General features: G+C 36.0%; 2 protein-coding genes across 4 annotated transcripts in view; both read left to right on the top strand.

The window, feature by feature from the left end:
- Window positions 1–1,929, top strand: part of LOC107717658 (stonustoxin subunit beta-like) — a 12,469-nt gene extending 10,540 nt beyond the window's left edge. For all 3 annotated transcript variants that reach the window (XM_016524476.1, XM_016524474.1, XM_016524475.1), the window contains exons 3-4: window positions 908–961; window positions 1,158–1,929. In XM_016524476.1, the coding sequence (XP_016379962.1) occupies window positions 916–961; window positions 1,158–1,678 (567 nt within the window). In that variant the 5' untranslated portion in view covers window positions 908–915 and the 3' untranslated portion in view covers window positions 1,679–1,929. The remainder of the gene's footprint in view (window positions 1–907; window positions 962–1,157) is intronic.
- Window positions 1,930–3,726: 1,797 nt separating this feature from the next.
- LOC107717656 (gamma-adducin-like) overlaps window positions 3,727–12,797 on the top strand; it is a 95,218-nt gene continuing 86,147 nt past the window's right edge. Inside the window, exon 1 of the mRNA XM_016524472.1 lies at window positions 3,727–3,832. The gene's annotated coding sequence lies outside the window, so the exon portion shown is untranslated. The remainder of the gene's footprint in view (window positions 3,833–12,797) is intronic.

The following is a 12,797-nucleotide window of genomic DNA, read 5'->3' as shown; positions in this document are numbered from 1 at the left end:
GATGACTCATCTGAACGCTTCTGATTGGCCACTGCATTCCTAAGCTCAACAGAATTGTGTGTGATTGGTTAAATGCGCAACACTGTAAAAACGTCTAAAATGAAATATGGTGCAACATGAGCAGATCTTAATTTAATGCCGCAATCGACACTGTCTATTCATATTCACTTTGTTAGCAACAGTTAACAATAATAGATTTCATTTGTTTGTGCAGGGGCATTTTTGTTCAATTTAGTGGCATTTTTGCCCCAATTCCCCATGGCCAGGGGAAGGCTAAGCCTGACATCAGTGCTTCAACCGTAATTTAATGAAGATTACTTCATTTTATGAGAATACTTTTTTTGTGCACAAAAAAACAACAAAAATAGCGACTTAATTCAACAATTTCTTCTCTTCCATGTCAGTCTTCGATGCACGTTCATGAGAGATCACAGAACACCGGCTCCTGCATCAGCAGCATCATGCATATGTCGTGGTGCTCTTGTTAATGCACGTTGACTGAAACTGAAGAGAATAAATTGTAGAATAAATTCATTATTTTTGTTTTCTTTGCGCATTAAAAGTATTCTCACTCAACGACTCCCAAACGATTTGCTCAATGATTCATTTTTCCAAACCCCTCCTTTCCATGACGCTAATCTGCGGTGATTTGGTCCGATTGGTCTCATTTTCATTTCATCATGAGCCTGTAATGCCTGATAAAGCAGCACTTGTGGGCGCAATGCTGCTTTGTGTACAGGGTTACCGGGGAAATCGCTATTTTTATCGCTCTAAAAGCGGCACCTAGTGGCAAAGAGCGAATTACCTTTTTGGCTGGTCTCTTAACTTTCATTTGTGTTTTTTTTTTTTTTTTTTTTTTTCTTCAACATTTTTGGTGACACATTATGCTTTTCTTTTTATTTAACAGTCTGGATCATGGAACACAGTGGAGAGAACATGAGTAGAGAAGAACTCCTAAAATGTAGGTCTACACATAGCCTACGTTTTTTTCACAGGACACCATTTTACAGAAGACCAGAATAAGATCTCAAGTATAAAATGTTTACTGTATACATGTGGTCAAAAATATTTATGTGGAACCGAAAAGTCCAATTTGACCACTTTGATTCTTGAACATATTTTGTGGTCTTAATTGTGTTCTCTTTTCTTTTGTGCAGATTTCTTTGATCTCACACTGGATCCAAACACGGCACACAATCTCCTGTCTGTTGCAGACGGCAACAAAAAGTTGGTGCGTAATCCAGATCCAATGATATATCCTGATAATCCAGAGAGATTTGACGGCCTTCCGCAGGTTCTGTGTAAAGAGCGTCTGTCTGGACGCTGTTACTGGGAAGCTGAATGGAGCGGGTTGGGTGATATGGTCGTGTCATATGAAGGAATTGGCAGGAAAGGTGAAGATTGTGAAAGCAGGTTTGGAGCCAATGACAAATCCTGGATTCTGAGCTGCTTCGGGGAGAAACTGATTGCCTGGCATGATAATATGGGAACACGCATTCCTCCCCCAGCACCTCCCTTAAACAAAGTAGCAGTGTATCTGGACGAGCCGGCTGGGATTCTGTCCTTCTACAGCATCTCTGACACAAACACACTCAGACACTTACACACATTCAACACCACATTCACTGAACCCCTCTATGCTGGATTTGTGCTTTATACTAATTCGGTGTCTCTGTGATGTTACAAAAACAGGATGAGTAATTTCAATTCACTACAAGATCAACAGTGGCCCCCAAAAATATGTGCACTCTTTAGCCATAACTAATAATGTCAAAACAAGTTCCCTTTATTTTATCGGAGTGTCTATTTACAATAAGTGCAAACAGCCCTTCAGAGGCTATATAATAACACTTGTTAGATTTATGCTAGGCAGACGAAGTCTGAGCATTGAAACATACACAACTAAGATTATTCAATAAATTTTGATCATTGTACCATTTTGTCTCATGCTTTCTGCTCTTTTCTCCATCTGATAGAATGATTGATGATAGAAAACTGTTAAATACAGTTTTGAGTACTAGACAAAATTTGGTAAAACACTGATTATGGATACCTGACAAAACAGATATTTTCTAACGGGATCCAGTGTCTGGGGTTGAATCTAATATTCCTGACTAGAGACTCAATCTAACATTTTTTTGGTGCCATCGGCAGGATGTTGGTACAAACTAACAAAGGAATAGTTTACCCCAAAATGAACATTTACTCATCCTCAGGCCATCCAAGATGTAGATGAGTTTGTTTCTTCTTCCAAACAGATTTGGAGAAATTCAGCATTCCATCACTTGCTCACCAGTGGATCCTCTGCAGTGAATGGGTGCCGTCAGAATGAGAGTCCTAACAGCTGATAAAAACATCACAATAATCCACAAGTAATCCACACCACTTCAGTCCATCAGTTAATGTCTTGTGAAGTGAAAAGTAAAAGAAAAGTGAATGAATAAATAAATAAATAAATAACATTCCAAAACTAAACTTAAAAACCTTTGCTTCTGGCCAAAATACCACTCCACACTCTTCTTCACATTTAATTCAGTACTTGCAGTTTATTTGTAGTTGTTTGTGAAATTCACTATTTGTTATAGTTGCTCTGTAGCTGGCAGTATAACATTTTACTGTGGGAAGTTTTTTTTCTAATGTTTTCTTTGCTTGTTTATGATTATGATTCAATAACAGCATATGTTTTTCCAATATATTTTCCCACTTGTCTCTTTTAATAACAGTTGTTGGTAAGAACCACCAGTTGTGTCTTCATTCAAATGTAAACCGCCCTATATATGTAGTGTATCGATCAGAAAAGTTAAATATTGAACACAATATTTACTGTTTTCTTCATTAGATGATTTCTTCATTAGATAGGCCTAGTTTTCATGAGAAGGACAGTTTACCTTTTTGGTAAATTCTCTGGATCCGACAGCTTTTTTTAAATTCCCTGGTAAGGTTCACACTCGTGCGGTAATGGCCAATACACAGTTCACAATCACAGCATTGCACGTTATATGGCGAAGCACGCTACTATATTGTGATGTAATACCATTTTGACCACTAGATGGAAGCATTTGCTTATAAAGACATTAGATTAACCCTTTGCGTGAATTCTATTCGAAATCTATTTAGTATGCCTCTTGTTATTCCAAGTACAAGTTGGTATAATGATAATGCAATAACATTTCTCAAGTTAATTGTCAATATGACTGTGTGTGGGGCAGATATAGATTAGAAACAATATTAGTAATTGCTACATGGACCAAAATATTGTATTAGCCTATTATTATTTACTTACAAAAAGGACATTTACAATGTTCAATATTAATTATTTAATTAAAATTCGAGACAAATTAATTTATTATTAACTTTATCAATAATCAATGAACAAACATAGTTGATAAAATGAACAAATAAAAAAGAGTTTTCAGCGCTGTATTTTTTAAAGAATCAATGAAACATTTAAGCATTAATTATATAAATAATAGAAATATTACTATTTTTAAACAATTATTCCCCATAAAAACGCTAGTTTACGTTTTTCCGCCGACTGCCATATTTAGCTCCTCATTCAAACGCGACGAGCGCAGAGCAGCGCTGGTTTCCTGCCATATAGTGCGCTTCCTCAGATCGGTATCATATGAGGATCAACTGAAGCCGCTGAGCTCGGCGTGCGTCGTCAATCACTCTGCGGATGTCGTCTGCGCAGCGCTGGGGACGTCACGCGCTCTTCCACGCAACTGCCCTGAAGTACAGTTCAAAACGCTCGTGCTGCCCGCGCTGAACGCGCACGCGGACTGAATGAAAGCAGCAGATTGCGCGCGACTCTCCAGACGCGTAAGTTAAGGTAAGTTAAGCGGCATTCAGTGCGCTCTGCTCGGATGTGTTATTACTCAGGCCTCGGTTAGGCTGCGCAGGGCTGTCTGTGGCGGTGTTCAGTGGATTTGTGCGGTGTCCCGCGTGGCTTCAGCCGCAGCACAGGGACGCGTTTGTGACGCGCGTCTGAAGCGCTGCTGAAGTTCCAGCGCGTCCCGCCCTGCGCTGCTGCTGCGGCTCTGTCATGATTAGACAGCAGTGTGTTAAATCATAGTGATACTGTGTTTGATGCAGCAGATGAATAGAGGAATGAATATGCATGGGCTGTTAGTGTTAGTCAGGTGAAATAGACATTAATGCACACAGTGTCAGTATATATAAGTATTGTATTTTATTATATTAGTAATGGATTAATTGAATTATTATAAATTCATTTATTGTATTAATTGTATTGTTTATTGTATCTTACTGTATTATACTTATTGTCGTCAGTGTATATATACTTAATGTATTTTTAAGATATAAAAAGTACATTACATATATATTTTGAAAATAAAAATAATTATACATTATATTTTAAAAATTATAAATATATTTTATTTAAAATATTTTTCAGTCTTTTTCTCTATATAATTATGAATTAATTTTCTGTATTTTTAGTTAATTTTTATGTAATTGAGTTATTTTTATATACAATCACTGAAGTTTTCGATCATGCTGATTTGTCCGCAGTGAAGTTCAGCCAATGTCTTTTTTTTTTTTTTTTTTTTTTTTTTTTTTTTTTTTTTTTTTTTTTTTTAATTCGGGCTAGTTAAATTTATCTTGTGCTACCAAAATATGAAGAATGCCTGCCTGGGCTACCAGGGATTTTGAAATTTTGCGAGCCCTGATATATATATATATATACATACATGTATGTGTGTGTTATTATTATTATTTTTAAACTTTTTGTGTGTATATATCATCAAATGTGAAGGTTTCTTTACATAAATAATAACTTTAAGATAATAGCTCATAGACTGTTTTGTCAACTGGCTCAAAAGTCTCTCACACACATTGGCCCCGGGCCCGCAGGCCGTCCTTATTGTTAAGACCTGCTGATGCATAGTCAAAGTCAAAGGCGCATGCATTGATGTGGTGCTTTTGAAGCTGTCCTTGCATTCTGCTACTTCTAGCATCCTCTTATTAGAGATCCTGATTCATAAATTATCCTAATTTAGTCAAGCTTGTACTTGAGATACAAAAATTGAAGAATAATTTGTCTGCAGGGAAAGGTGTGTATGTGCCATAAAAGGGCAATAAAGCCTCTTATGAGCTTTTAATATTTAATTTAAACCTGAACTTGCTCTCTGTTATGCTCTCAGTTCTTATTATTAAAATTACATTTGTTACTTTTGTTTTAACCTCCAAAAATAGTTTGAAAATCTGAGTGCCCACGATAACAATATCGTGCATATTCATTACCGTGATATATCGCCGAATACCGGCACAAGTCTATATGAGTGTTTACATTTTTGGCTCTGTCTTAAAAAACATAGTGAGCTGCCTACCTACTCAGCATTTTTTGGGCATTATAGGCATATTTTGTGATTATTATGGCAAAAATAATTTAGTGTATGTAGTAAAGATGTAACCAAATATTCAAGACTCGGCTTTAAATTACCATTTCAGGCCTATTTTGTACAACAGAACTCTGTTGTGAATGTGTCTTTAGCTATACGTTATCATGTGATATACAGTAACGATTCCCGCCGGTTCAGTTCAATTTGAATGTAACCAAAACTAACTTGTGGTTTAGTGATTCATTTGACTGATCAAGTTTTATTCCAAACGCTAAACTCACCAGTACATTCAATGTTGTTTTGTGAGTCTTTTTGACTGACTCAGTAAAAAGAATCGCTTCATGAGAGTCATGTTTATGCGAATTGGACAATACGGCTCGTCCTGTCACTGTGTTTATTGTGTAGATACACAATTTTCTGCTAATATTGGCAAGATTTAAAATCAGTGTCACATGGTTTAGTCTTTAATAACTTGAGCCCTTTTTATTCTTTCTCCATTATTTTCCCGCTCTGCGGGTGTGTCTGCTTGTCTCTCTTCACGCATTTTTCATAAGGAGCGCATGAATATTGCAGATGATCAGGGCAGGGTGAACTTCTTTCTGTTGGTTTTTTTCTTCGGCTCAGCTCCATCTGGCTCAGTATGCTTTCTGATGTCAGATACATATAGAATACATATAGAGTATCTGCTATTCAGCCGTGTGTAAAGATAAACACAAATTGTAACTGTAATTTCATCTTCTCTTTCCCTGACAAGCTCTGCAAACTATAGTCGTATTTCTGTGTGTGTGTGTGTGCTTGCCCTAACAGTGTGTGTCAGTGCTCGAGTGAGTATGAAACCATTTGGAAAGAAGCAGTCTTTTATTTGAACCTGTCCAACGGACAAGCATGACTTCATCATTACCTCACAGTTCCCCATTAAAGCTTATCAGAAACACATGAGCTCCACATGCTGACTGCGTCCTGCCATGGAAACTTTTCATTTTGTTTTGAGGATGTGTGGAACGTGTGTGAGTGCTGGTGGTGGTGTTTTTATTGTGCAACTTACTCTCGCTTTCTTTGGTCTTGCCGCTCCATATGAGTCTAATTTCAGGTTTGTTTTATCCTGGTTTTCTTTTTCACTATTTGCATGCGGCGCAGGGACTGAAAGGTTGCACTCGTAGCTAAACACTTATTTTATGTAAATGTGTTTTACGCTGCCAATAAACTGGTGTAAATTAGGGATTTTAACTAACTACATATTTTAAAATTGACTAGCTGTGTTTTATTTGAGTTAAGTCCATTTCCACCAAGAAATAATAATAATAAAAAAAAAAATGGTAAAACAAAAATAAACAACTTTTCCGAGAGGGTTTCTGTGTAAAAACAGCTAAAGTCTACTATTGCAAATTAAAGTGCCACTGTAAATTGAGTTGGTAAATATGAAAAATATAAGTATGGCGAAACAATTTGCGAAAGTGGCGCCAAACTATAAGAACATTTAATAATTATTTGTTCTTAACTACATACTGAACAGTGAACAAAAATAATGCAATTTTTTGTGAAATATTTGAATGTTCTAGACTTAAAATACAAGTACTTAGGGCTGCACAATTACTCTAATTTCTAATCGTGATTACAATTATGGATGCCACAATTACGTAATCGTTCAAAGCGGCAATTAATCGTTCAAAGTCCACTTATGTTATTCTGCGTGCTTAAGATATATATTTTTTTCCTACAGGTTATCTTAAGGGTTTTTCCATTGTTTTAATTTTAGTTTTAGTATAACATTATATTACCATGCCTAGTTTTACTTTTCTTTTTTTTTTTACTTTTTTTTGTTATTATTTCAAGAATAAACCAATCCAATGTATAGTTGACATTTGAGGCTTAATACTAGAAAAACAATAAGTTTTTCAGTTAAAGTGTTTTCAGCTTGTTTATTTTCATCTAAAAATATGGTATGCAGTTGCTTCAAACAATGGCATACAAATCATTACATTTAAATTGTGAAAATTAATAATTAATGATTACAATTTTAAGGGAATAATCGACAATTATGATTTTTGTCATAATCGTGCAGCCCTACAAATAACTAACACTAAAATGCTCTTTAACTACAAACGCACAACACCGTTAATAAGTGAGGGTCAAGGACATGGGTTTTTGTCGACTCATGGAAATGTCCTTTCTCGTGATGTTTTCGACTCAAGAAATGCTTTTTAAGAGAAGAACTTCTCTTATTATCATTGGACGACCCCTTAAATGAGAGTTTTACAACCTGAAGTCCATTGGACAAAAACATCTGCATTGACGTTCAAGATTCCTGTCGTCTACCAGTCAAACGCAAGATTTATAAACCCACAAGACGGGCGCACAGCAGCATAATGCGGTCTTAGACATGTCCACATACTGTTCTGCTGGGTTATTTGATTATAGATGAACAAGATAAATGACAGAGCAGCATGAACAAGTCCTGTAGTATAATTGGAAGTGCTGGTGTGGCATAAGACGGCATCATTGTCGGGAATGGCGTGTCTGTGGGATAAGGGTCAGAATAATCTCTTTATACATGTGTGGGTGGAAACAGGCCTCATAGAGATGGTTCTCACAGACCTAACACAACTCTATCCCACCACAGGAAGTGAGAGAAGGACAGACCCCATGAGACCGCTTTGGATGTGACACTGAGGACCCCTTTCACTGACTGTGAATGGGCTTATGTCTTGCCTAAGAGACCTTTTCCATGTTCTCTTACACGCTCAACGTCCTTCTGTTCAAAGAGGATGGGACAAGTTTCCACATTCAAGTTATGTTTCTGTCCTCGCTGAAGGCAGAACGTGACTTTGAAACCAATTAGGAGATATTTGATGTTTAATTTACAGCTGTGTGGAGCATGATTTTGGAGAAATTAGATTTAGCTTTATTTGCCAAATTAAAGTCATGTGGTGCAACCAGTGTGCAGAAACATGCGGAGCAAAAAAAACATGAAACATGAAATGAAAAAACATCCGAAGACCTCGTGACTGTCAAAGTCAACAAGTCTCCATTTTATGACAAAACAAGGTTAATTCAGATTGTAAAATGTCATGTGGTGCAACCCCTCAAAACATAATATTTATGAATGAATATTTCATCATATACTTTATAACTTGAAAAAAATCTAGATGTTATGAACCAAAACTAACATGAATAGAACTTTAGAATAATTTTAGATGTAGTTCAGATATTTTCTTCTTCTGTGTTTGTAGATATATAATAGTGTTTCTTCAACTTCAGGCACTTTTTATTTATTTATGTGTTTATTTATTTGTTTAGTATGTTTAATACCATAATGATGATGTTAAAATAATGTAAAATAATTGTTAACATTTTTCATATTTATTGTGAAAATGAATCGACTTTTTTTTTTTTTAATTGCGACTGTTTAAAATTGTAGTGTAATTTCCACACCAAATTGATTTCTGTGATTTTTATGGGTTTTATGCACTGCTGTTAAAAAGTCAGTAAGATTTTTATGTTTGAAAGAAAGAAATTAATACTTTTATTCAGCAAGGATTTCTTTTACTTGGTTACACCGCATGACAATTTTAGAGTCAAATGTAAACTTTTGTTGAAAATGGTGTATACATTTTTCAAAATCAACAAGAATGTTTGTTGAATGTATGTTTCTATGAACTTAGCATTTCCCTTTTGTTGTTTTATCATTTAGAAATCATAATTTAGCAAGCTAACAGCCTAGCCTACTAGCGTAGCATAGTAATAAGTGATTAAGAAAAGCTCTTTAGATTAACACAAACAAGATATCACAATGAAAATGCTGCATTTTTGACAAGGGAACTAAAGTTTTTCTCTGAAATTTCACCTAAATTTCAATCATAGATGCTGTATAAACTGCTCTTTCTTGTCAGGTTTGATACTTTTTGGTTTTCTGTGGGAATCAAAATTCCTCCTCTGGAGTGGCACTCGGGGTTCCTCCGGTCCGACTGAATTCCTGCGAGCAGAGAATCCATTTGCATTGATATTAGCAGCCCTTCACCATGGTTACGAGGTCGTACCCTGACCATGAGGGAGAGAAAAAAACCAGCACGAGATGCCAAGAGCTGACTCAAATGAGTTTGAGCCGAAAATGTTTGATGTCCCAGCCAGTTTTGTGCATGCTGGGTCTGAGAGGCCAGACGTCTTACGCAAGCGATTCAAATCGGGCTAAATAAAATAAATGTAATAGTGATTAAAGTTTCATTTGAATTAAAAAGAGATTCTAAAACAAGAGCTTTTCCGTGGCCTTCTTTCAACGTTTTTGTAACTATTTGACTATGTTGGTGGTATCAGGAGGGATGTAGCTGTGGTTTGACAGTTGCTATTGTGCAAACAGCTCAAATGTGGTTTGTGTGGGTAATAATGTTGTTTTGTGGTGTTTAGGGTGAGGCGTGTGTCTGTGTTGGGAACACATTAGTAAAAATATTCCAGGTCAGGAGTTTAATGGGACCAATCACTATCATTTCACATCTGCTGAAAGCAGCACAATCACTGCCAGATGTGCCCGTCATGACTGTCTTGCTTTCTGCTTCAGAATTGTGGACTAGAATGCTGTTATTGCACCAGGACACTGTGAACTAAAACATGGAATAATTTTAGATTTTTTTTTTCTTTGTTGACAAATATTATATTTGGGTGTTTCCTCAACTTCAGGCACTTGTGTATATTTAAGAGTTTAAATGAAATGAAATAAAATCAATAAAGTGCCTGAGGTGTGTGAAAATTGATAAAAACATTTATATATTTTTAATTTTGTCATTTCCACCACACCAAATTGATTGCTATTGTTTTCAACATTGATAATAATCAGAAATGTTTCTTGAGCATCAAATCGGCATATATTACAACAGAAAACAGCTATTTTAAATTGAAATATTATTTTACATTATTGCTGTTTTTATTGCATTTTTGATCAAATAAATGCAGCTTGGGTGACCATAAGAGACTTCTTTCAAAAACATTAAAAATTCTTCCCAACCCCAAGCTTTTATTTATATAACTTCTGAGCATTGCATCAAAAGTAGCATGCGAAGAACATTCATTTGAACTGGTTATATTATGAATTCACCGTGACCCTGTCAAACACAGGTCCATTTCCACATCCTGAAGTTAAATTATTGTAATCTTTTTCTTTTATAGAGACGAACATAAACCTCTCGAGACTAAATCTAGTTCCGTACAGTTGTTTTACATTGCTTCCAATGGACGATGGGCCTTTGTTGTGGTTTAAAAGCAACACCTTGTATCCATAAAATCCCCAGGGGGTCCATTTGTCCGACTTTAAAACGTTCCACATTTGTGAATCTGCCTTTGAAAACAAAGACAGCCAACCACTCTTTTCTTCATTGATAGATCATAGGCACTTGTTTTATTTAACACGTCAGATTCCTAGCACTTCGCTTCTTGGTAAGGTTTAAATTACCTTTAAATTGCCTCTGATCTCCTCAACAAATCCTGAGATTTTAAATCACAGTTATAGGTTTTAGAGGAAGTGGGCTTGAACTCTCATGGGTGAGGTTGGTTTACAGCCCAGTACGGTTTGGGGTCAGATTAAAATGTGCAGCGTTTATTCGAACTCTTTCTAAAGACGTCCTCCCTAAAGCCTTGTGTCTTTTGACAATGTAATTGAAGGTGTAAATCGCCAAGCTAATCCTCGTCTCGTCTCAATTTGTCATTGAATCGTTTGGAATTCTTGCGCTTGAGTTTTTGTTTGAACTTTTTCGCCCTCTCTCACAGTTGAGTACACAAACCCGAGCGCATGTGTGCTAATGAAGATATATACGTGTTGGCAGCTGTACATCCCTCCCTGCAGCCAAAAAAGCTCAGCTTTCCCAGGAATGTAGAGAGAGCATCTTTAGGTGCGGGTCTAGCCTGAAATTATACACATGTATATGTTGTTTATGCGTGCACATGGATGTCTAATCTGAATCGGTGTTACTAGTGTGCTACTTTTATAATTACTTGTTGCAAAACAGCATTTTATTCCAGCTTTTCCACAGCATGTATGCAAAGAAAAAAGAAACGGCCCTTTAATGTATTTTCGTAAAAAACAGATCGTAAAACTTCATCAATATGCTTTTGCAAAGAAAATCTTGTTTAATAAAATGTGTATGTGTGTGTGACCCTCTGACCGTGGCTCTAAGGGTGGTGTTTGGCATCCCGCCCACAAAGGAAATGTGCTCTATTGCACTGATTGTGTAAAAAGAAAAAAAAAAAACAACTAAATATAACTACTCATCTGCCTGAGCGGACACGCCCTACCCATAGTTCCTGTTGTTACGGCTTTATATTCACAAACAACGTCCAAAAGTTACTTTTTTGCCACACCTGCCCAATATGAGTGAACTGAGAAAGTGTATTTTTGAGCTTTTTTTTTAAGTTGAAAATATGTTTGTTGCCATGACAATTTAATTATGTTAATATTTTTTTTCTTATGTCAGTATGTCAATGGCATTCTGGAGATAAAACTTTAGGCATCCTAAAGTTATCCATTAAACTTCAAATGACTGATTTTTACATTGAGGGAAAGAGATGTTGCAAAATCTATACGGTGGGAAATCGATGTCAAAAAGAATGGATTATTTGATTCTGAAGTGCTTGGAATTGAGAGTCGAGACTCTCCTGATTCGAACATTTGGAGTCGACTCTTGATGATGATTAAAACCAGATTGATTACTCTAGTTACTTACTATTACAAACACCAAGGGCCTTATTCACAAAGATTTTTTATCTTGCCACTAGGAGTCCTCCTTATCTAGTTAGTCCTCTTTAGTTAACTAGAGCTAGTTCATAGCTAGGAGTTTTAGCTATTTACAATACTCTTAAGAGATTGTTTTTACTAAGGAAACCTTAAAGGTTTAGTTCACCCAAAAATGAAAATTCTGTCATTAATTACTCACCCTCGTGTTGTTCGAAACCCGTAAGACCTTCGTTCATCTTCGGAACGAGACGAAAATGTGAAATAAAGTCGTTATTTTTGTTTTCTTTGCGCAAAAAAGTATTCTCGTAGCTTCGTAACTTTAGTAGTCTTACGGGTTTGGAACAACACAAGAGTGAGTAATTAATGACAGAATTGTCATTTTTGGGTGAACTAACCCTTTAATGTAAGAGTAAGGCAGGGGGTTTGATCTCATTGCTATAGATGGTTTACTTGGTGGAAACATGGATTTCACTTAAGAGGACTTTGAAAGACATCTAAGCTGTCCTGGGTTTAGGAGTTATATGTAGGGTTAAAATTAGGGATGTAACAATTCACTCAACTCACGATACGATTCGATTCGATTCACGATTTTGATTTCACGATTCGATTCAGGTTTTTTTTTTTTTTTACAAAATGAGATTTAAGACAAATTATAAATTAAATGTATCCTTTTATTATTGCTTGGACAAAATGCTGCACATTTCTTTGTGAAATTG

The sequence above is a fragment of the Sinocyclocheilus rhinocerous genome, unplaced genomic scaffold (assembly GCF_001515625.1).
Source record: "Sinocyclocheilus rhinocerous isolate Xijiao unplaced genomic scaffold, SAMN03320098_v1.1 scaffold633, whole genome shotgun sequence".
Lineage (NCBI taxonomy): Eukaryota > Metazoa > Chordata > Actinopteri > Cypriniformes > Cyprinidae > Sinocyclocheilus > Sinocyclocheilus rhinocerous.
This window is presented reverse-complemented; position numbering and strand designations above follow the sequence as displayed.